Below are 24,859 nucleotides of genomic sequence, written 5' to 3'. Positions count from 1 at the left end.
TTACATTGAGCAAAAGGACTGCGGAGCTCTTGGGGGGAGAAACCAAGGCTCCAGTCCTAATCAGCAGAGGCTTTATTTCCAGCTCCAGCAAATTCATCAGAGGCTGCTCGGGAGCAACCTAAATCAGCCCATTTAACTGCACAAAATGAGCAGTGTTGAGTTACGTTTAGAATATATATTTTACTGCAGCTTTCTTCCGTACAAAAATAAAACAACCCAAACACTGAGTTATGGTGTTAAGTAAAGCTGAGGGTACACAGAGGAGGGAAAGGCAGCTCGAGAAAATGGGGACAACTTTAGTTCTTGGCACTACTGAACACCTCAGCTCAACACAAAGATGATTCAGACACTACCATCTCTCTTGCCTCCTTCGCCTCCTGCAGGAAGTTAGCAACGAGCTGGGTGAACTGCATTTGGCATTTGCAGCAGGCTTGAAGGGTTGTGGAGGGGAGTTGGAGGAATGGATTACAACGCAGACAAACAGGTAACAGTACGTGCACAAGTTGAGGGAAGAAGAAGCAAGAGCAACAGTGAAAGGAAGGTAGAACAGAAATCGGATGGCAGAGGGGAAGAAGCTGCTTCTGAATCGTTGTGTGTGCCCTGTACCTCCTTTCTGATGAGCAGAGGCCATGTCCTGGGTGATGACGGTCCTTAATGATGGACACCGCCTTTTTGGGACACTACTCCTTGAAGATGTCTTGGATACTATGGAGGCTAGTGCCCACAATGGAGCTGACTAATTTTACAACTCTCTGCAACTTACTTCGATCCTGTGCAGTAGCCCCAACCCCCCATACCAGACAGTAATGCAGCCAAGTTAGAATTTCTGCCATGGTACATCTGCAGAAATTTACAAGTATCTTTGGTGACATACCACATCTCCACAAACTCCTAATGAAATACAGCCACTGTCTTGCCTTTTTTATAGTTGCATCGAAACGTTGGATCCTCAGAGGTCCTGACAGTCAGGAACTTGGAATTGCTCACTCTCTCCACTTCTGATCCCTCTACAGGATTGGCACGTGTTCCCTTGTCTTGCCTTTCTGAAATCCACAATCACTTCCTTAGTCTTACTGACGCTGAGTGCAAGGTTGTTGCTGCAGCATCACTCAACCAGCTGATGTGTCTCGCTCCTGTACGCCTTCTCGTCACCATCTGAAATTCTGCCAGTAGTTGTATGACCAACAAATTTACAGGTGGCAAATAACGATGGACAGATTAGGTCCAAAAGTAAAATGGTGAGCACATCCAGGAGTGAATGATTGAGTGATAGCATAGATGAATGAAAAAATTAGTATGTGAATGACTGAGGAAGTGAGAAGGTGAACGAGTCAGTGACTTTGTAGCAAGACAATAGTGTATTAAACAGATTATGTAACAAACTGCTTTTCACTTTCAGACATCAGGATGCAAGCTGTGGATATTAACTACACAGATTAGTTGATCAGATTTATAAAGCAGATTACAGTCTATTTTTAAAACTGTCCACTTTCCTTTTCCAATAGGAATCAAATTGTTGATGGTCAGATTGAAATTCCAGAAAGATTTACTCAGCCAAGATAACAAAAAAGCTATAAATAATACTGAATTTATTTGCAATAATGACAGCTTCCTGCTGTTAACACAACGAAAACATTTTGTGATGCTTCATGGGAATAATAAACAAAATGTGAAATCGGGCCATGTACGGAGAGATTAGTTCAGCTGACCATACTTTTAGCCAAAGAGAAGGGGGGGGCGGGATGTTTAAGAAATACCTTAAAGAAGGAGAGAAAGGATTATCCAGGATTCCAGAATGGGGACCTTTCTCAGCTGAAGAACTGGTTGGCAATGCTGGAGAGATTAAAATAGGAAAGCATGAAAGACTAGGATGGGAAGAAACCACAGAACACTGTGGGATTGGGGGAGATCACAGGGAAAGATCTAGTTGCTTGGATTTTAATGTGCATGTTGGGGCATAAGCTGAGTTTTACAAAGAATGGGAGGCGGCAAGCACTGGCATCCTAAGTAACAACTAGCACCCAGAACTACGCTATACTGGAACTTCAGAGACACATTGCAGAAGGTGGGCTCCTATGTGAAGCATCAGTCTGGAACAGCAGACCTGACTCGCTGAGGGAAGATCTTCAGCACAGAGCTCAACAAGAGCGAGCTTCCGTCCACTTTCTGAAGAGCAGCAATTGTCTGCAACGCTCAGGTCCTCACATCGATCACTTAAAAGGAAGAGTGAACGAACGCAGGATTCAAACATACAATGAAGAGCAATATATAAACACAAGAGATTCCGCAGCTGCCGGAAATCCTGAGCAATGCGCACGAGGTGCTTTAGGAAATCAGCAAGTCAGTCAGCATCTTCCCTCAGGCAGTTGGGCCCCCTGCACTCCTCTCTACTTATTACCCTGTCACATACTGGTACTTGCGCACATTTTATTCAATATCCGCACCTCAATCTCCAACTTTGTTGTTATTTCATTCTTTATTCTTTATAATTGCTGAAAGTTGTTTTTGTTGCACATCATGCCAACACACCACAGAAATTTCCTAGTATTTGTAAATGCATATGGCAAATCAAGTTAGTGCTTGGTCTATGGAGGGGAATAAACTGTGAATGTTTCGGGTCAAGAACTGGGAAGGAAGAGGGCTTGAGCCAGAAACTGTACAAACAACATATATTCACTGATTCCTCGTACCCTTCCTCTCCGAATATAAGACCATAAGACATAGGAGCAGATTGTACCAACAACTTATAAAAAAAATAAAGAAATCCATTGAGGTGCTTACGTGGGGGGGAGCGTGTGCTGGTCTTTGCTTCGGGGTCTGAGATGCGGAGTCTGGCTGCTGGGATGCCAGAGGCGTTGACTAGACAGACGCACAGCAGATACCACAGGGCGCCCATTCCTCCAGTGCTGCCGCCCTGCCCAGCCTTGGACATCATCGGTGCGTGCCCCTCACAGGCATGGGGCTCTGCTGGTGCTGCCGGCCGCTGTTGCTCCGTGCGCTGAAGGAGAAAGAAAAGGAGAAATCAGCTTGCGAACAAGATCCACACAACATTGAGCCAGGTGAGCACGGCCTAGAAACACTGGCTCCGCCCAACTTCCACAGAAACCCTTCAGCCAGAGTATGGCAGTCAGCCCGTAGAGTCTGTTGCCATGGATGGCGGTGTGGGCCTTGTCAATGGGTGTAGTTAAGGCAGAGATTTAGAGGTTTTCAATTGATAAGGGGGGGGGTGAAAGGTTAGAGGGAGAAGAGAGAGATTAGGCAGGCGCCTTGGCGAAACAGCATAGTGACGCCATTACAGCTCGGAGCATCAGAGTTCGATGTTCATTTCCGGCACCATCTGTAAGCAGTTTGTACGTTCTCCCTGGCAGTGCACGAGTTTCCTCCCACAGTCCAAAGATGTACCAGTTAGTAGGTTCATTTGGCCATGGTAAATGGCCATGGTAAATTGTCCTGTGATTAGATTAAACAGGCGAGCTGCTGGGCCTGTTCTGAGCTGTGTCTTTAAATAAATACATAAACAAGCAAACAAATTATGAGATAAATAGACTGAGAGATAAATACATAAATACGAGAGAGAAAAAAATCAGCCCTAATTGAATGGCGGAGTGGACAGAATGGGGCGAATGACCTAATTCTGCTTCTGTATTTTCTGGTCTACACTTACCTTCTCAGAGATGAAGAGGGTCAGATCATCAAGCACTCTATGCTAATCCTACGTTAATCCCAATTTAATTCTCTGCACATATTCATCAGCTTCCCCAAGGCTCTGACACTCACCTACACACTAAGGGCAATTGTCAGTGGCCAACAGACTGGTACATCTCTGCAATGTGAAGGGGAAGTAGAGCGGCTGGGAAACGAGGTCCACACGGTCACGAGGAGATGGTACAGACAGCAGGCAGACCGCACTCGCGATCAGGACCGAGGCTGGGCCTCCGTTACCGCCAAGTAGTGGCTCTTCCAGTCACCGCTGGGCTGGCTCTGCTCTAACGTCACTCAGGAGGTGAGCGTAAATAGCCGGCCCTTGCTCTTCTGGAGCCATTAGTGAGGAAGTACAGCACAGAAAGCGCCTGTCAACAGCTTGCTGTGAGAGTATTTAGCCGAGATCACAGAACGGCGTAAGATCCACAATGAGAAACCACTGTGAGGGGTTTCACTACCAGCAAGGAAACGTGCTCTCCTCCTGGAACCAGCTGCCAAAGGATTGTCTTCCCTCCTCCATTCTCAGAGGTGTGTGGGGTTTCCCAGACTAATTATCCCGGTTTTTTCATGTTACAATCAGATAAATGGGCACAGATAGGAAGAGAAAGCGACTTATTCAGTACCTCACACGATTCAGTGTACTACTGACAACAAGTGACTAACGTAAATGACGTCTAAAAGTGACTACAGTTGAGATTTCCTTTTACAATGAAATCAGGGCAATACAGACACAGGCCTCATCTGAACCTCAATGTCACCTCTCCTTCATTGCTTTATAACTCCCACATCCCAATGACGTAGGGGATAGGGTCAGTCAGTGGTGAGCATTCTACATTGTCACGGGAAGCATGACGACTCTTTGGGCTGCCCCCAGCACATCCTTAGACTGACACAAATGACACCCTTTACTGTGTGTTTCGATGTTTATGTGACAAATAAAGCTAATCTCAAAGTTCAAAATAAATTTATTATCAGAGTACGTATACGTCACTATACGCTGCCCTGAGATTCATTTTCTTGAGGGCATTCACAGTAGAACAAATACATTAGAATCAATGAAAATCTACACACCAACAAAACACACACGAATAACTCTAATTTAATCAAATCTAACCCTTGCCATCTCTATCTAATAGAAGTCTATAACACCTCGGAAGCAAGTTTCAGATTCCAACCTCTCCTTATGTGGAAAGATGTCCCCTGATTTCACGTTTTTAAAGCTGTGCCTCTTGTTTGGCGACCCTCCCCCCAACTCAGAGGAAACAGATTCTCAATATCAAGCTTTCTGAAATGTAATCATCTCTATTATTTCACCCGTTGTCCTCAAAGCAGGTTCCAGGCAGCTCATCTTAGGCTTGAAGTTAACAGTTCCTACCCCTCAAACATCAGGCTTGGAATGAAATGGGATAACTACACTCACTTGGCCATCCATTGAGATGTTCACACAAACAATAATCTCACTTTAAGGACTTTTTATCTTGTTATTTCATGTTCTCGTTATTTATTGCTATTTATTTATATTTGCATTTGCACAATTTATTGTCTTCTGCACACTACTTGATCTTTCACTGATCCTGTTTACAGTTACTATTCTATAGATTTGCTGAGTATGCCCACAGGAAAATGAATCTCAGGGTTGTATGTGGTGACATATATGTACTCTAATAATAAAATTTGCTTGGAATATTGAATTAAAAATGTACAATGCAAAGCCTGTGATCTTAAAACACCACACAATAGCTGAGATTTAAGGCAAGTGATTTTGGACACGTTAGAACTTGAACTTCTGTGAGTACAAGGAAAAAGGAAAAGCGAACAGCCGTAGTGACTGCAAATGCATTGGTTGTAATCTACCAAAATTCACTGGACTCTGGAGAGGTCCCAGATGACTGGAAAGCTGCAACTGTAACACTAGCGTTCAAAAGGAGGCAGGAGACAGAAACCAGGAAATGGTGGGCCATCAGCCCAGAATTGTCACTGGGAAGATGCAGGAACCCATTATTAAGGAGATAAAAGCAGGTCAGTTAGAAAATCATGTGGCAATGAAGCGATGTCGACATGGTTTTCCAAAAGGGAAATTTTCTGGGGTTCTCTGAAGATCTAACACACAGGCTGGATAAAATGGAACCAGTAGGCTGAAATCGTTTGGCTATCCAAAAGATGTTTGAAAAAGTCTCACATGAAAGGATGCTATACAACATCTGAGTGTGTAATGCAGGACAATATATTTGCCTGGACAGAGGAGTGGATAATGAAAAGAAAAATGGAGTTAAGGAAAATAGATCAATTTGGGATTGGCAATCAATAACTTCAATAACTTATTGGGGGGGGGGGGGTGGTGGTCAACAGGGATCACTGCTGGGACCTTAATTATTTATCATCTATGCTGATGACTTCAGTGACAGGATGAAATACACCGCAGCTAAATTTACAAGATTATACAATGACAGGTTGGTTAGTAAACTGTGAGAAGGACATGTGGTCAGCAGAAATAAGACCATAAGACACAGGAGCAGGATTAGGCCATTCTGCCAGCATTCCATCATAGCTGATTTACTTTCCCTCTAAACCCCATTCTCCTGCCTTCTCCCCATACAGGTAGATTGGCTGAGTGAGTGGGTAGGAAGCTGGTAAACGGAGTACAAAGAGGGACTCTGTGAGGCTATCCTCTTTGGGAGGAAGCATGAAAACACAGATTTTTATTTTAACAGAGTGAGATTAATGTTGCAGGATAACAAGATTCAGGAGATTTGCACATCAATTGTTAACGCTGCTTCTCTTCCCAGAGGCTGCCAGATTTGCTGAGTCTTTCCAGCGTTTTCCATTGTCATTTCAGCTTTCCTGCACCTGCAGCTTTTAAAAAAAATTTTCACTCACTTATTCCAATTCATTTTCATAGTCCCTAATGGGGAAGATGGGAAGGGCAGGGTCTTGAACTCTCCACCTCGGGAGCTTCCATACACGTCCTGAAAGACGGCCTCTTCTTCTCAAACAAAAATGTAAATGGCCGCTGACAATCAGCAAAGAGTCGGTGAGCTGAAGACCCTCTTCCCACGCTGTAGATGGCGTACTTGCATGGCACAACACCTCCTCAAAGAGCAGGTAGCTTGTGATCAGACCCGGGGGTTGGAAATAGAGGAAGAGTTCACTCAGTGCTGCTTTCCTTAAAGCAGATTGAGAAGGAATCCCAGCACATGGGAACTGCATTTCATCTTCCACCCATGTTCACTTAAAACAGAAGATCATGGAAAAGGGATACAAGGCAAAATATAAGGGGGGGTGGGGGGGGGGGGAAATGTCATTTACACAGTGATTAGTGCGTGGAACGCACCACCTGCAGTAACGATAGAGGCAAATACTGTGTAGACATATACGAAGTCTTATCTAGGCACATGGATGCTGGAAACGATGGGCAATCCAGGAGGGAAGGTTTAGCTTGATCTCAGAGTAGGTTAAAAGGTCAGCACAACATTGTGGGCTGAAGGGCCTGTAATGCTCTGTGTTCTAAAATCTAATCCGTCCATGTCATTCATCCTTCATGTAAGCAGTCACAGTAAAGTCCAGTCTGTTCCAACTTCCTTTCAAACACTTATTGTTAAACACTTGCACACTCCCTTATTCACAGCCCAGCTCCTGTGGTGCAATCCTAGTGCTGTGTTTAAAAAGCTTTAGAACATAGAACAGCGTAGTAAGGCCCTTCTGCCCTTCTGTTATGCTGACCCTTGGCTACTGGCAACCCCATCCAGTGCATCTAAACAACACACACAAAATGATAAAGGGATTTTATTTTAATTTCATTATTTTTATTTTATATTTACTTTAAAAAAAATTTTTAAAAAACACAGGACTGATGAAGGGTCTCTGTCTGATATACTGACTCTTCACTTTCTTCCACTGATATTGCATTTTGTGTGCATTGTCAACACAGTGTACTCTTTATCTTCAGCTGTTTGGCCTTATTCTCTGGGAGTACAAAAACAGGCCCTTCAGCCCACTGGGTCTCTGCTAACCCACAAGCACCCACTTACACTAACCCCGCACTAATTAATCCCTTCTTATTGTCCCCACAAGTGCTTTAAAACCTATCTCCCTTTTCCTTCTGGGAGCAGTCCCTGTGAATTAAAATCAGCTCAGTGGGGTGGCACAGTGGTTAGCACTTTACAGTACCAGTGACCCAGGTTCAATACCCGCCTGCTCTTTGTACGTTCTCCGGGTGTTCTAGTTTCCTCCAACAGTCCAAAGACGTACCGGTTGGTAGGCTAATTGGTCATTGTAAATTGTCCCGTGATTAGGCTCGGATAAAATCCGGGATTGCTGAGTGACGCGACTTGAAGGGCCTATTCCGCACTGTATGTCCATACAATTTAAAACTCATCTATTTCCACTGCAGTTCTTTGAGTTGCGTCTCAGTGAGGCTTAGCCAGACTTGGGGCAGGGGCAATGCTCCCCTAAGGTGTGCGTGCACACACCTTTTGCTACTAGTGCACAAAGAAATTTAAACAGTGCACAAAAGGCTGTCACTTTCTACCTCGCTGGCATGTTAATAACATGTGAAAAGTCTGATATTATTACATGCTGTGTATAGTATGGGAGAAATAAGACACAGCAATGTGTATTATTTATTTCCTTTAAACAATAAACACGGGACTTGGTGGGTTTATTATCCTGAGAATAGCTTCAGGTTTACTTCCACTTAAAAATTCAGCGCGCATATGTTGTTGTCACTAGGGAAAAATTGCACAGCTCAAGATTTTTGGGCACATTGGTCATTACAAATTAGAAGTAACATTGGGCAGGGGCAGGTTGTGGGGTATTCACTCTCTGAGTCAAAGTACCATGGACCAGGGGGTCAGTACCACCAACGACAATTGAAAAGAGTTGCCTTACACCGCTGCTGAACGCACAATGGGCTGTAAGACTCTTTACATTACCATCCCTGGCCTGGGCTCCCATCCAGGTTTCTCTCGTCAGAGACAAATGCCTGCACACGAACTTGTGGGAATCCCGCTTAAGGGTGATGGTGCGCGGGGCAGCAGTTTGGAGGGAGGGTAGGTAGGGAGAGACTGCCGCCAGTCTCCTGTTGTAGGATTATCGAAAATGTTTGCTCCGATGGGAAATTGTGAACAGCTGGCTCTTTGAAAAATAAAGTGAGCTTTCACGTATCTAGCGAGCATGGTATGGAGTCTGAAAGTTTCATGATCAATTACACTGGAAGATACTGAATCACATTTTCTCCTTTTACAGATTTAGTTTTGTTTTAAATAATGTTCATGATGACGGTTTGGCACATTGATGTCGAGCTACTTCTGAGATCTTCTGTTTTACAGTGAAGGTCCTGTCCTCTTTTTTTTTTATGGGAATTGTGGCCTGTCCCATTCCAGGATGTGGGAAATGATTCCTGTTGATTACGATCCCACCATGAATCATGATAATCAGAGGACTGAGTGACAGCAAAACAGATTGAAGAAAGACCATTGTCTTTCATGGTCTGGAGCTCGGCCTCCAAGTATGCACAACTGCAAGCAAATCTGCCCCGTGATGGCCAGAGTTGATCTGACTTTGTTTTTCTAGAAGGATGGTGAATACTGAACAGTGTTCTGCTTGGATTACAGATTATCTTCATTCCAGCAGGGAGTTTATTTGTGGTAAAGGTTGATATTGGAGTGACAACGATCATGAAGAGAACTAATGTGATGACACTGCCTTATCTGTCTGCACTGGGAATTAAGTATGGGATTTACACCTTTCATAGTATTTACTTGTGTAACTAGGTCAAATGTTGTTATCAAAGCATTCATTTGAAGTTCCACAATGTAATAACTACTTTGCAGAGCTATCTTGATTTTAAACTTCTTGTTCACTAGAATTGGACTACTCCTTAATGAATTTTCCACCACAATTCCCTCTTCCTCCAAATTTTCCAAACACTAACAAAGCACCCCAGCAGACCACTCCTTACGTTGGACTAGACTGAGGAAGGTGTTAATCCATTTTGTCGAGTCACTGCCCAACCACGCTTTTACAATGAGAGGTCTCAGTTTAGCCAGTGTGAGTCTCCATGTGGAGCTTATCTGACTCAGCTATGACATGGCATAGGCATTTTTAAATCATCATCATTCCCAATCCCAGGCCTGGCATACTAGTTACAGGAACAGAAGACTACCTGATCAATTAGATTATGACTGGTCTGTCAAGGGAATTTTCACTGGTCAGAATATCAGCTGGTAACACCAGCAGGAATCTTACGGCTAAAAACGTGCCTTTAGTTTTTATCTTAGTAGAATCCACATCAATCACAGCTTCAATATCAAAAACTCCACTGAACAGAGTTATAGTCGTGGACAGAGAGTGATTCAGCTCAGAAGCAGGTCACACCACCTCCCGCACCTGTCTATACTCGTTCCACCACCCACACTAGTCCACTGCCTCCTTTGCCTGGGCGATTCAAACACTGAATCATACTTGCCAAAAGTGCAATGAATTCCAGTGGTTAGAAAGCCATTTGATACAAAGACAGGCAGGGCTAACTTGTAAGGTTCACAATCAACCCCACCATCACAGAGCACATGACCCATATGCAATGTACTGCTGCCGCAATCAACAAAAGTTCACAACGCAATATTAAACCTGATTCTGATTCAGCACTATGGAGTTTAGAAAAATATTAGATAGGGCCATGGAGTTTAATAAGATATTAGATAGGACCATGGAGTTTAATAAGATATTAGATAGGACCATGGAGTTTAGTAAAGTGCAGGGATATATAGGAGGGAAGGGTTATATTGAAGAGTAGGTTTAAAGGTCGGCACAACATTGTGGGCCGAAAGGCCTGTACAGTGCTGTAATATTCTAATGTTCTCTGTTCACTGAACATTATAGCAATCAAATCTTTATGTCCATGAGAATGTTTGCTATGTTTATTTAAATTTTGTTTCAAATGATGTCCATGGTGAAGGTGTGGCACACTGATTATTATCAATGCTTTTTTAACGAGCGCTTTACACTGTTCTCCTACCTGCTCCTGCTCTAGTAAATGCAGATGTAACAACTACCTCCACCCTGTACTGGTGCACTGAAGCAGCTGGAGATTCCCTGCACCCTGGGCCATTGTTGTACTGTAAGCTTTAGTGCCAATCATAAAACCAGCAAGCTCGAGCTGTAACTCAACTGTTCTCCCAACTGTGAAGAACTCAGTGAGATAATTCTCCTTTGCTGATGAGATGGCTGAATCTGTCGATTTTCAAAAGTGTAGCTTACAATATTATTCCCTTTTGCTCTGGAGCACAGCCGACAGTTTGAAAGTGAGGGGAATTATTGCAGGACCTGGTGAGAACATTCTGCCACATCCCACAGGTATAAATGATCAACTTTCAACAAAGAAGCATGTATTTATGCATTTTAGCATTTATCTATTCATTCTGTCTAATGTTCACATTCAGAAAGAGGTAACTGGCAGGAGTATTGTAGATTCCATCCTTCCTTTTGCTAATTTAATATCAGTTCATGTATTGTTCTTTCTATCTGTGCTGCTCCCAGGAGTGGGAGTGCAAGTACATAAATGATAAGACTGTCAAAAAACATCTCAAACCCTCTGCCAAGAAAATAAAAGGCTTCCAGAACATCCCAAATAATTTAGTCCTTCTCTTGCTACTTGGTGCACAAGCACATTGTTAATTTACACATCTCTGAAAACTCCATGAGTGGATAAATCAGTAACTAATCTAGTTTTGATTAAGGGAGCAAAAATGCAATGCTTTTCCTCAAGTGTTGCAGTGGGATTTTAATGCTTTAATGATTCAATATGCAATCGTAAGGTGCACGAGTCAGTCCTTTGAACCTACTCCACCATTCGGTAAGACTGGAACTGATGTGATTATGTCTCCAGTACCTTGCCCCACATCCCACGAGGTATAAATTTGGGGCCTCAAAACTGACTCTGCCTCCATAGACAAGAGAATTCGAAGACTGATAACTCTTCCCGAGAACACAGCACGGTGCAGGCTCTTTGGCCCGCAATGTTATCCCAATCTTTCAACCCAGATCAATCTAATGCAGTCCTCCAATCTTCTCTCATCCATTTGCCTAAGAACCTCTTAAATGTTCCAAAGTATCAGCCTCTACCACAACCCGGCAGTACGTTCCACCCACCCACCACACAATGTAAAAGTAACTACCTCCATATGCTTTTCCAATCACTTTAAAATGATGCTTCCTTGTATTGGCCTGGATAATTTGATACTGAATACTGAACTTAAATACTACTTTTATAAATCTCTGCATTTGAACTCATTGGATGCAAACATAAAAGTTAAAATTAACAAATTTGCCAGTGAAGGTTCAAATAAGATTTTGAACAGTATTTCAGAGGGCAGTATTTCTGAAGCACACACCGATATTCATAAACACAACAATCCGTATTTTCAAACTTAGTTAAAATATGACTTTCTTAAAGATTAACTTGATACATTTAAACATTTCTTCTGCCAAACAAAGCAACTTTTCAGTTTCCTTTTGCCAGGAAATACCTTCCTCATCTTCAGTTGAAATGACTGACCCCTATGTTGAAAGTCTGTCTGCTGTTTTAAGATAACAAGTATTCTCTCAGGATCCAAATTTCCAATCCCTCAAGACCCTGTATATTTCAATAATGTCAGCTCTCATTCTTCTGCTAATCCTTGTGGTTTTTATATTATCTGTTAGTTTGTACCTTTACTCTCATTGGGTATCACAAGCAAAGTTTAATGTGACAAAGTCATGTAACATACTGAGATGCTGTCATAGATGATCTATTTAAGATTCAGATCAGGAACCTGACTTTATTAGAGACACAAGGTGCTGCAGACGCTGTAATCTGGAGCGAAGAAACAACCTGCTGGAACATTCACCGCCTCTGTCTCCACAGATGCTGACTGGCCCAGAGAGTTCCTCCAGCAGTTTGTTTTCTCGTGCCTGACCCGAGTACCTTTGCCAAGTTAGCACCGGAAGAAACTAAAGATTGCACTGAACTGCCGCCGGGAAGTTAACAAATTTCACGAGACATGCCGGTTCTGATTACCTGCAAAGTGAAAAGCTAATGGATGAATTTCTTTAAGTCTCTTTGGAGAGAGTGTTGTGCCACCCAACCAGGTTCCAGGTTAGATTTCAAGCCTGACCTGAGACGATCTGATTAGGCTGTAATTTGGGGAATTGGTATCAACCATTTCCTGCTCTTGTCTCATAGTCACACAGCAAAGAAACAGGCTATTTAACGCAAACCAACAATTACACGTTCACACTAATCCTATTTCATGGGACATGGTCCTTAGACTTCTATGTTTTGGCAATTCAAGTGCTTATCTAGAAACTTCTTAAATATTAAATGACACTCACTAAATGTCTTCTGTCCCTCCAGAATGTCAACTGTGTAAGTTAAGGTGGGTGTCCTCCATGGACGGAAAGCCAGCCGATGTTTAAGTGAGCCTAGATTGTTTACTTAGAGTTAAACATGAACTGCTGAAGGAACCCAGCATCTGTATGGAGAAATGGCCAATCAATGTTTGGGTCATGACCTTTCACCTGGCAACCCCTCCCCCCATGTTATTCTGACCCGAAATGTCAACTATCCATTTCCCTCCACAGATGCTGTCTGACCCACTGAGCTCCTCCAGCTCCAGATCCCAGCACCTGCAGTCTCCAGTGGAGTTTTTAAAAAAAATTATTTTTATTTGCTTTGAGGTAAGATCTAGCTCTAACTATTTCATATCAGAGGTGAGAAATGGTCATTACTAATAGTATCTTCTGCTGTGTTAACAATCTGGTTCCACTGTGAGACATTTTACAGGTGTGGGAAGGGAGAATATCGGGGGATAATCAAATATTGCATCTGCCACAAGAACTGGCTCTCAGGCAAGGTTTTCTGCCTTTGAACATCAAACAATGTTTGACACTAAAAAAAAGGCGGAGCCATGCCAGACTTGAACACCAGAATCTTCTGGAATATTGCTTTATAAAGGCATGGTTGATGATGCTTTATACAGGTGACCCCTGCATTACAGCCATTTGGGTAACAGAAATTCACACTTGCAGAATTCACAAATCACTACCCATAACTTTGATAGATGGAATAAAATTCACACCTACAGAAATTATCTGAAAAAAGGTAAATAAATAAACACATATATTTTTAAAACTCATGTTTCTTGACATGTGCCGAGGGGGCAGCTTTGTGTTACGGAAAACCACCGTAACGTGGGGGTTGCCTGTACAGGTCCTCACACCAGAGGGGCTACTTCAGCAAATTCCTCTTTAAACCTCCTTTTGCACTTCAAAGCTTGTGCTTGTGAACGAACCTGCACCCTAGGACGAACCGTCACCAGGACCAGCGGTGCTCGCATGCCAGATTAGAAATTCACCCCTCAGGCTTTGAGATAACAGCACGTGTTAGCAGGATGGGGGGGGGGGGGGGGCGGGGAGGCTCCTGGTGCACCAGGACTTGACATATGATACCCACCACTGGGCAAAGGCTGACTGACATCCCCTCAGCTCAGGGCTTTACTTATTCTGAAGGAATGAAGGAATGCAGAACAGACTGTGGCAGTCCTCTGCTGGTTACAACACGGAATGGGCCATGAAGGAGAGGAGAACGTTGCTCACTCCCCTTTCACCCACTACCATCAGCAGAGACAGCTTAGCTCTTCACTGCTTCTCCATGACACATGTATAGTCCAGACATTATTTTTCTATACAACTACAATTCATTCAGTTATACACCTTATACTTTCCTGTAATAGGCTTATTTGAGACTAAATGCCTTTCTTTTCTGATGTGTAATCTAAGAGTAGCTGATATTTTTTTTATCCTACATGCTCTATGTTCCAATAGCAACTGTTGCTAAAGTGTTGCAGTTCACTGTAACCTGATGTACAGGACACAAAGTTCTATATTCATGTTAATAGGATACTAGACGAGCTTTCGACGTGGCCTGATTACAAGTGAGCCAATAGAACGATTCAGGAAACGTGCAGCCATACCTGGAAGAACAGGGAACAGAGACATCAAGCCAGTAGGGTCTTGAACAAGGATGTAAGATTTTAGTTTGTGGAAAAGAGTACAGGGTTGACGTTTCGGGCCGAGACCCTTCATGATGAAAAGCCTTGACCTGAAACGTCAACTGTTTAACTCTTTTCCATAGATGCTGCCTGACCTGCTGAGTTCCTGCAGCATCTTGTGTGTGCTACTCTGGATCTCCAGCATCTTCAGATTTACTCGTGTTTGAGGTTTTAATTTGTGTGCGGTTGGCAGGGAAGAAGAATGTTGCACTGTTTAGTTATGGAACAGGCCCTTCAGCCCAACTGGCCCATGCTGACCAAAGTTCGCATCTCATCTGGGCTCAATTGTCTGCATTTGGCATATATCCCTCCAAACCTTTCCTATCGATGTGTCTGTTCAACTGCCTTTTTAAATATTGTTATTACACCCATCTCAACCACTAACTCTGGCAACTCGTTCCACTTGCATACCACCTTCAGAGTGAAAAGGTTGCCCCTCAGGTTCCTATTAAATCTCTCCCCTCTCAACTTAAAGCTATGCCCTCTAGTCCTAAATTCCCCAACCCCGGGAAAAAGACTGCACACATTTACTCGATCTGTGACGCTTGTGGTTTTACACACCTCTGTAAGGTCCCAATCTGCTCAAATTCTCTCCGTTCTTCGACGCATCCTGAGTGGCTGGTGTTGACTGTCCACGCCACAGGGAGTGGAAGGTTCTCAGCTTCTGATTACTGGTGTAAAGTTTTCAGCAGATCAATATAATGTGTCTCAGATAACCCATTTCAGTGGTAGTGACCTGGTTGTTTGCCGGGCGACCAGATCCTGAGATGCAAATGGGAAAGTCACCTCTCAACAGAAGACGTGTTTGTCCTGATGAAGCATCTCGGCCATGGTGTGTGACCTGCTCACTTCCTTCCGCACTGTGTGCGTGTAACTCTGAACTTCCAGCATCTGCAGAATCTCTTGTGTTTACCGCAGATGTCTGCCGTTGTAGGAAGTTAACTATACGCTCAATATTGCGGGAGTTACTCAGGCCTGGTACAACCACCTGCAGCTGCTTTGTAAATGACCTTCCTTTCAGAGGCTTTGAAGCTGGACTCCTTGGCAATAGCTGCACAATGTTCAATTTCCTTATGACTTCTTAGTAAAACGCCTTTGTTTTGTACAGGACATTCAGGCACAGCTGATGACTGGGTAATAACCTTCACACACTAAGTGCAGCAGTGACCATTTCCACCTGGAGAAAGTCTTACCACTTACGCTTGGCAAAGGTACTGCCAACCTCCGCCAAGCCCACCCCCACCACCTCCTGGGTTCACTGTTGACCAGAAGGTTAAATACCGGCACCTCAGTAACATAGTGGTTAGCACAACGATATTACAGCTTGGGGCGTTCCGGAGCTCGGAGTTCAGTCCTGGTGCCTTTCTGTGAGGAGTCTCTGTAGGTCCTTCCCATGGAATGTGTAGGTTTCCTCCAAGTGCTCTGATTTCTTCCCACAGTCCAAAGACATGCCAGGTAGGTTATTTGGTCAGTGGAGAATTGTCCCGCGATTAACTTAGGGTTAATCGGGGTTGTTGGCTTGCTGGGGTGGCGTGGCTTGAGTGCCTGGAAAGGCCAACTCCATGCTGTATTGCTAAATAACAAATGGACCACCCATAAGGTCTTCGTTAACCCTCACTTTCTCTATAGGTGAAGCGGTAACGCAAGCTCTGCATTACGTTTTCTTACTACAGTGATGTACATACGTGGCACGATTTGCTTGGATGTTAGGCAAACAAAAGCTTTTCTCTGTATAGGAGGGAGAAGAAGTCAGAGCTAAGATTTATGCTCAGTGAGTGCTGAGCATGTGGGGTGGTGGTAAAGGTAGATACATTACAGACATTTAAGAAACTCTTAGGTAGGCACATGGATGATAGAAAAACGGAGGGTTATGAGGGAGGGAAGGGTTACATTGATCTTGGAGTAGGTTAAAAGGATGGGATGAAGGGCCGGTACTTTGTTGTAAAGTTCTATCTTGGCACACGTGACAATCAACAATAAGCCAATACCAATATCAGGTCAGGGACTGGGTATCATCTCATTCACCCCCTGACAGTCTTAAAGTCTTCCCACCATCTCCTTAAACAAACTTTTGTTTGGATTGGGGAAGTTAGAGGTGGGCAATAATCGGTGGCCTTGTCAGAAAAGCGCACTTCCTAAAATGTGAGTACATAATGAACAGAATTGGGGGAGGACCGTGTCAGGGGTAAGTTTTTTTTTACACAGAGAGTGGTGAGTGCATGGAATGGGCTGCCGGCAACAGTGGTGGAGGCAAATACGATAGGGTCTTTTAAGAGGCTCCTGGACAGGTATATGGAGCTCAGAAAAATAAAGGGCTATGGGTAACCCTAGGTAATTTCTTAGGTAAGGACATGTTTGGCACAGCTTTGTGGGCCAAAGGGCCTGTATTGTGCTGTAGGTTTTCTATGTGTCCCATGTTTTCTCCTTCCTGTCTGAAGAGTCCATGTGTACAGCTAAGGACTTAGCTCTGAGGTTGGGTAGAGACAGATGGAGAAAGGGTTCTCTCTGTCACTCAGTAGGTTCTGTTTATTGTTGAAGCAAGAATGAAAATTCCTTTGTCATAGAAGGTAGTGAATCTTCGGACTTCTCTGCACCCTCCGGCCAGAGGCTGTCCAGGGCGATCTACGCTTCATCGAACAGCTTTGCTCTGGTGACTTTCTGATGACCCAAGAGCAGCCCGGAGGGTAGATTCTGCAGGGGTATGATCCAGAGGCTCAGGAGTAGCCCAGGGAGAGGGCAAAGGCCCCGCAGTTGGGGGGGGGGGGGGGCTTCAAATAATCCAGCCCACCATGGAATCCCTAGTGACCTCGCATGGGCCGTAACCATGCGGGGACTCAGTGAATCTGCTACCTTCGCAGCACGGACAACCAGAGGAAAGCGCCTATTGTGAAAGGTACGGATGGGAGAACAGTCTGTGGATAACACGAGGCGTGGGGAGGGATGGTTATGGTTGTGGGGTGGGGGGGGAGGGGTGTTGTTGACGGCTAAGCAGCAGCTGACCAGTGAGAGCAGGAAGGGGTGTGTGTGTGTGTGTACACAGTTCATTCTCCCCCATTAATATGTCTATTTGGCAAAATTAAAACAGGTCCCACCCACCTCCTTGTCTGTGGCAAGCTGTGAATCTGAGAAGAGTCCACAATGGCGATGAGCGCTCAGGAGCTGTTCTTGAAATTGAGTAAACGTTTAACTGTAACATTTTCCCTCTGTGTGAAATACATGAGCGCTAAAGATGCCACAGAGCTCAACGTTTGGGACTGCAGATCTAACTTCTGGTCGGTGAGGTTGTTACAGTTGAACGTAGCACCCTAAGGCTAAGGAGGGATAACAAATATTAGTGGTTGCTCAGTTCCTGATCACCAAGCAATGACACTCGTGGAAAGTATGTATGAGAACATACCAAAGAACAACAAGACTATGTGTGCTACGTCTTGTGTGCCCCTCCCGAGATCCTCAACGTCCCGCCACTTACATTAGTGTCTTCAGCAGCCTCCAGTCCGATCAGCTGCCTCAACCCCAATTTCCACTTACACAGCCGCCATCGTGAAAACTGGCCTCTTCCTCAAATGACTGTCTACGTTTCCCATTACTTCGGGAAAGCAGCAGACACAGTCAGCGACCCTCCCACCCCGGTCACTCTCTCTTCTCTCCCCCACTCCCATCGGTCAGAAGATACCAAGTCCCGAAGAAGGGTCTCGGCCCGAAACATCGACTATCAATTCATTTCCACAGACACTGCCTGATCTGCTGAGCTCCTCCAGCATTTTGTCTGGGTTGCTTTGGATTTCCAGCATCAGCTGACTTGCTGAAGTTTAAGATACCAAATCCTGAGAACACATATCACCAGGCTCAAGTAGTTTCTACCCCACTATTACAAGAGTCTTGAACAGACCTTATATGATGAAGCATGACCTCACAATCTACTTCAACATGGCCCTTGTTCTTTATTGCCTTCCTGCACTGCAACCCCAATACTATCTTCTGCATTCTGCTGCTGTTTTACCTAGTACGACCTCGAAGGATTTACGTATGAGATTGACTGTGTGAATGGCACCCAGGTAGAACCCTTTCGATAAATCTCGGCAATAATAAACCAATTAGCAAAATGCTCAAAGACACCTCTCAGGGACAAAATCAGAAAGAACCAGAAAGAGGTACTTGAGCAGATGACCAAAAGTGTGGTAAGAAAAGTAAATTTTAAGGAGCATGCTAAAGAAATAAAAAAAAGAGATGCTGGGAGAAGGTTGTGGAGCCTATGTGTCTGGAAGCAAATGATGCTGTGGTCAAAAGGCCTGAATGTTAAGAAACTTGAATGGTCGTGGGACTGGAGGAGGTCACTGAGAAAGTGGGGTGGGGGGGGGGGGGGGAGGACATGGAGGGTTTGAAAATGGGGATAAGAATTTTAATAAATTGAGACATTGCTTAAGCAGGAGACCCGTACACGGCGGAATGATATTCAAATCAAAAATGACCAGGGCATAAGTCAGAAATAAGATCGTAAGTTACTGTCCAGCCCCAGTTAACGGGAGAGATGGGTTATGATGTTTCAGGAACATTTGCTGTATCTTCTTTTATCTGAGGAGCAAGCTTTAACTCTTTCTTTCAAGATGGCGCCCAGCTGCAGTCCCCATCGAGATTGTGGCTCAGACTTAGTTGTATTTTTAAAGTCATAGGGATGGTTTTGGGGACAGAGAGGGGACTTAGAGGTCAGGTTAGGGTTTAGGAACAGGGATATGGGGAAGGTAGAAGTCAGGTTAGGGTTTAGGGACAGGGATGAGGATAAGTTAGAGAACGGACCTCCGCACTCCATGTTTGAAGTCGAGCAACATGGACGGGTGGCAAAGGACATCGACAGTTCCAGGCTTGAAGGCCCGAAATGTGGAGACTGGATGCTGGAGACCTGCCCTGGAGGTGGAGGACTGTTCCCGTGTGTGAGTGTGAGAGAGGAAAGGTTCTTGTTTTGCTTGGTTTGTTCTGTGTTGTTCCGCTGAGCATGGCAGCCATGCCAACTTGTTGCTCGAACATGTGGCGACACATGCAGACTGAACTCTGCAATCCCTAGGCTGTGTAATTTCATTACACGTCTCGATGCGCATGTGATATTTAAAAAAAATCTAGCTCTGGATCTGAACGACCTACATTTGCGTGGAACCTTGTATGTCCCTTTTGGAACAGCCCAAACACTTCTGATGTGCAATTGCAAGCAGGTCAAACCATCAGTTAGTCTACAACTGGATGCAAGGTGGAATGAGAATGGATGCAACTGGGACCACCCTTTTTTTAAACTTTTGATCCAAGGAAAGCCCAGGATACATCAACGGCCGACTTTGCTCACTGTCATTAAAGCAAACAAAACCCCAGTGCTTGGGTTGGCATTAATTCAGAGAATAAATTATCCCAATCTGCACATCAAAGATGCTTCTGCTGCATATGAAACACGGCCTTTGCATTTCTGTAAAGGGAGCAACACAGCCTTCCATTGCTGTGCACTGCCCCCTGTTTCCATAGAGTCAAGAGAGGTCCCTCGTCTCACCCTTCGAGAAGCACCATTTGTCTTCCCTTGTTCTGGCCATCTGCTCAGTTCAGTAGCCTGCCCTGTCGATCTCAGACCTCCTTTATCCTCCCCCCCCCCCCCCACCCAGCAGCCCCCTATCCCGCCGGCACCTACACTCGAGGTCACTGATACAGTTCTTTGTCCTGGATTTCCTGTGGTGAGCTCCACTACAGATTACTTGAGAGCAGAGATCTAAACTAAAACAGGGGAACCGACAACAACTCTCTTCCCGGAATCGTCCATCCAAACACTTGAAGATAATGTTTAAACCTCAGTGACTGGTTGTCAAAGTCACCCTGCAAGATTACAGTTACTGCACGAATCCATAGTGGATATTTGAAATACTTTCTGTATGCTTTCACCAACAACATTGTAAATGACATTGTATTTTTGTTTAAAAACTGTCTTATTAGGTGTAATCTGATCTTTATAGTCAAAGATACAATCCCCCCAGGATTCACAGCATGAGATTATTACCAATTAACAAACCCAGGCAAAAAGCACTTCTAATCTAAACAAATTTCTGTGTCAAGAGGGTCTTGAGGCTCTTAAGTGTTCTAGTTGAGTGGATTAGTTTAGTAGTTAATGTGAATTAAAATGTTAGTTGGAAATTAATGTAAAGCAAAGATCGCAGAATGTTAATATACCTTTCAGTACCATATGGCTAATTCTTAAACGGAATTGAGACAGGGAGGAGGAATTACACACTGGAATAAAGGTTTGGGTCTATGGGGGGGGGGGGTGATCCTAGGGAAACTCACTACTCTAGAATGAGCCCCTTTAATTCCACAGCACTGAAATGGTAAATAGATTTATTGCCGCATAATAGGTGTTCATGAGGTACTATTTCCACAAGCACTGAGGAGTCACTGTAACCTCACTCGAATGACCGTTCTTCATTTCAGAGCTTAGGTAGCAAGCACTTAAAGATTTTCCAAGATGTGACGTAGAATGCTAAATCTTACTCCTCACCGGTGCCTGCGTAAGCAGCCTTTCCAGGAGGGATCAGTGAAAAGCACCTCTGATAGACTTTGTGGCTGACTTAGATTTCCATCCACTGAGCTACTGAGGGTCATCTTGCCTCTTTGCCTTCTGAAAGCGTTTGCTAAAAAAGCAGAATCCAACGTGATGTCTGCGATTAACTATGCTGTCACACGAATGCACGGATTTATCGCCTCCTGCTCATCTGAGCCTTTACATGTGGTGGCTAAACATTAGCTGGTGTGGTAAGCCTCTGTGTCCCGGCTAATTTTTAAACCCATAACACCGCACTGCACAATCCTGCTGTTACACAAACGCACAAGGTGAAGCTGCCTCTTCTGAAGTTTCCCAGCACCCTGAGGTAACTCCTGCGAGCACCAGAACTTTCCAGAAGCTCCCATGCTGATTAGCTGAAAAATAGATGGTGAGTTGTGCATGCTAGGAAGTCTCTCAGCCCTTTGCAAATGGGAGAGGAGGAAATCTCCAGAACAAGGCCAGAGAAGAAGACAGAGGACAGACCAAACAAACAGTTAGAGGGAGAGGAGGTTTTGAAAGAACATGGACAAATAAGCTTCCAATTGTGTCTGGGCAAAAGGCCAGGGTGACATGAGGGAAAACTCCTCTCACACAAGAAGTTGTCACGACCACTAGTCTATTCGAGCAGATTCACTGATCAAACTTAATCAAGATTTGAGGTAGCGTAGTGGTTAGCGCAACGCTATTAAAGCTTGGGGCATCGTCGTCTGTAAGGAGTGTGTATGTTCTCCCTGGGACCATGTGGGTTTCCTCCAGATGCTCCGGTTTCCTCTCACAGTCCAAGGATGTACCGGTTAGTAGGTTAGAAGAAGAAGAATGGCCCTTGACTCAGCAGTGGAGTTATCGGGGCACCGTCACGACGGTGTTTCCGTAGCAAGCTATTCTTGTCTTTACGAGGCCGAGTTGCTAGCTCGACGCTCAACCCGACTTGGATTCGAACTCGGGAACCTTCGCTCCGGAGTCCAGTGCTGATATTATTGTACCACCAAGTGGGACAGTAGGTTAACTGGTCATTGTAAACTGTCCTGTAATTACGCTAGGGTTGAATATGTGGGTTGCTGGGCATCACAGCTCAGTGGCCCGTTCCCTGCTGTATCTGTAAACTCTTGCTTCCGAAAGGCAATGTATAGATGATGTAGAGAGAAAATCCTCAGGGAAAGAGTTGGGGAAATGGGATGGACTGTACTGATTTTGCAGAGAGCAGCACATGCATGATGGGCTGAATGGCCTCTCTCCCTGTCGCAATGATTCTGTTGTTCTGTTAGTACCTTTTGCACGCTTGGCCATTCCAGCAGATCTTGTTCTCAGTATGTAGATGATGAAATTAGTTCACTGTTTTAATGGAAACAAACATGACAGCTGTCTTGGGCATCAAGCATTTGATGAAATGTCATGAAATGATTGTGTTTGATAGTATTAGTGACCAGGCCCCTGTCCTTGGTTCGAATTGTTCAAGTTACCCATATCCTAAAGAAAGGGCAAGTTAAAATAAAGAAACACTGCTTTGACAAACAAAGCTGTTCCCTCATTCATGGAGGATGGACTGGGGGAAGCATTATACAAACATCAAGCTCCCCAGAATAATGCCAGTTACAAGAGACTTCGACTCAATGTTAAGTCAACAGCCAGAAGATGAAAGATTTAAAGATTGAGCCCCACATGATCTTTCTCTCCAAACTCAGTGCTGTTGGTAGCAAGCCACTAGATGAAAAGAAAAGCCCAGAGAGAGAAAAAACAAAAATCTTTTAAGACCTGAACTGAAAATAAATCACATTGCGGTATATCACAAATCCTTACACTGAGCAGAGATACAACCTTGCATTAACTTTGTGATAAAAATGTCAATAACTTGTCATTCAGACTTGGTTTGAGTTCTAACCAACAAACAGGATTTCTTTGCAGCATTTCCTTTTGAATTTGCCCCTCGTCCTCTATTGTAGGAATTAACTTATCATTAAAAATGGGATCCCATGACACAGCTCTTTGGTATGCTACACAAGCAATCATTCTTCCTGCTCCAGACAGTGAGCACTGGAGCCTAGGGAGGAACTCTTTGATGTCAGCTACACCCTTATCTGATGCTAACACACATATAAGATCATTGCTTGGAAGAGAGAAATATTAAAGCACACAGGGAAGGAGGAGGATTAACCAAGGCAGCTTATAACCAGGAAGACACCAATGTAGACCAGTTGAGATAAAATAACCTGCTTCCAATGTGTGGCAAAACTTGATTACAAGTTTCTACAAACAGCTTCCAGCAGGGGTCGCCAAATAACCATCAGGAGTGGGAACCCAGACTGCAGACAGTTCTCCCTTAAAGGTGCTATATAAATGCATGTTCCTGTTAAATTGGTTCTCCTTCTCTCGCCTAGCAACATTAAGTATTACGGCTGCTGTAACAGCCCTGGCCAAGGTCAGATAGATGACTATAAGCCAAGTCTTTGGAAACATTTTCATATTTCAGCGATGCTATTTGATGAGAACTTCATAAATCTTTCCTCATGTATAGTCAGGCGTTTTAAAACGTAATTAAATGATCGAAAATACATTTTCAAAACGTAAAGCACCAAATCTGCTCGATCATTACCACGGTCAGCTAATGGCATTGTCCAACCTGTGGGCTTGGACTGACACATCTGTACCATCATAAATGAACTTCTGCTTATAAATCAAGATTGTAATTTGTAAAAGTGTGACGGTGACCAATGTAGTACTTACAACTGTGTAAGTCATTGGTCACGAGGTCTGCTTTACGGCTCTTTCCCTTTCACAATGCTCTCATGTGCCAGATCTGTTTGGACTGCCATCCATTTGCATCAAAATATTGTCTTTCTCTTCACCTGTGCTAGAAGACTGACCTACAGCTCACCAAAGGAGCTATTCTTTCTGCATGAATCCATGAGTGTTGGATGGCAGACAACTCAGCCAAGACCAATCCCGCACCCACCCAATATCCAAACAGGCTGCTTCCTACACCCACATCCTCACTCCCTGGCTCCAGATCCCCTCAAAGCCATCAGGACAGAAAGCCTTTTGTCCACCCACCCAAGGATGCTAGCTTGACACTCCCATCGATCCCCCACCCAACCGCAGTTGTTAACCCAGGGACTTGTCCCAGATCGGCTAATGCTCAGTGCCGCATGTACTCAGCCCAATGAGAGGGAGCCTCGAGCCCAAGACCATGCAGTAAAATAGTCCCTTGGTCAGAGTGATGCATGTTCCAAAGACTGTTAATGTGATGAAAGGAGAAACATGTTCCAGCAGCACTCACTGTCATATTGGAGAGATGTTCTCAGATCATTTGCCAACATCTTCTCTCTCCATCCTACCTTCACAGTATGCTGCTTACATACATAGAAAAGTGTTGCACAGTACGGACCCTTCAGCCCATGATGTTGCCGGCTTTTTACCCTTCTCCCAGATCGATCTAACATTTCCCTCTCACATAGTACACCATTTTCTCCTACCCACATACCTAACAGCCTCTTAAATATCCCCA

General features: G+C 44.3%; 1 protein-coding gene across 9 annotated transcripts in view; it reads right to left on the bottom strand.

Moving 5' to 3' along the window:
- The window catches only part of LOC140726206 (fibroblast growth factor receptor 3-like), a 271,549-nt gene that overhangs the window by 99,142 nt on the left and 147,548 nt on the right, over window positions 1–24,859 (bottom strand). For 8 of the 9 annotated variants that reach the window (XM_073042271.1, XM_073042272.1, XM_073042270.1 and 5 more), the window contains one exon: window positions 2,782–2,998. In XM_073042271.1, coding sequence (XP_072898372.1) covers window positions 2,782–2,935 — 154 coding nt within the window. In that variant the 5' untranslated portion in view covers window positions 2,936–2,998. Of the gene's footprint in view, window positions 1–2,781; window positions 2,999–17,885; window positions 18,200–24,859 lie in introns of those variants that run through there. The other variant, XM_073042273.1, reaches the window with a different exon arrangement.

The sequence above is a fragment of the Hemitrygon akajei genome, chromosome 4, assembly GCF_048418815.1.
Source record: "Hemitrygon akajei chromosome 4, sHemAka1.3, whole genome shotgun sequence".
Lineage (NCBI taxonomy): Eukaryota > Metazoa > Chordata > Chondrichthyes > Myliobatiformes > Dasyatidae > Hemitrygon > Hemitrygon akajei.
The sequence above is the reverse complement of the archived record's forward strand: the minus strand, read 5'-3'. Positions and strand labels throughout refer to the sequence as shown.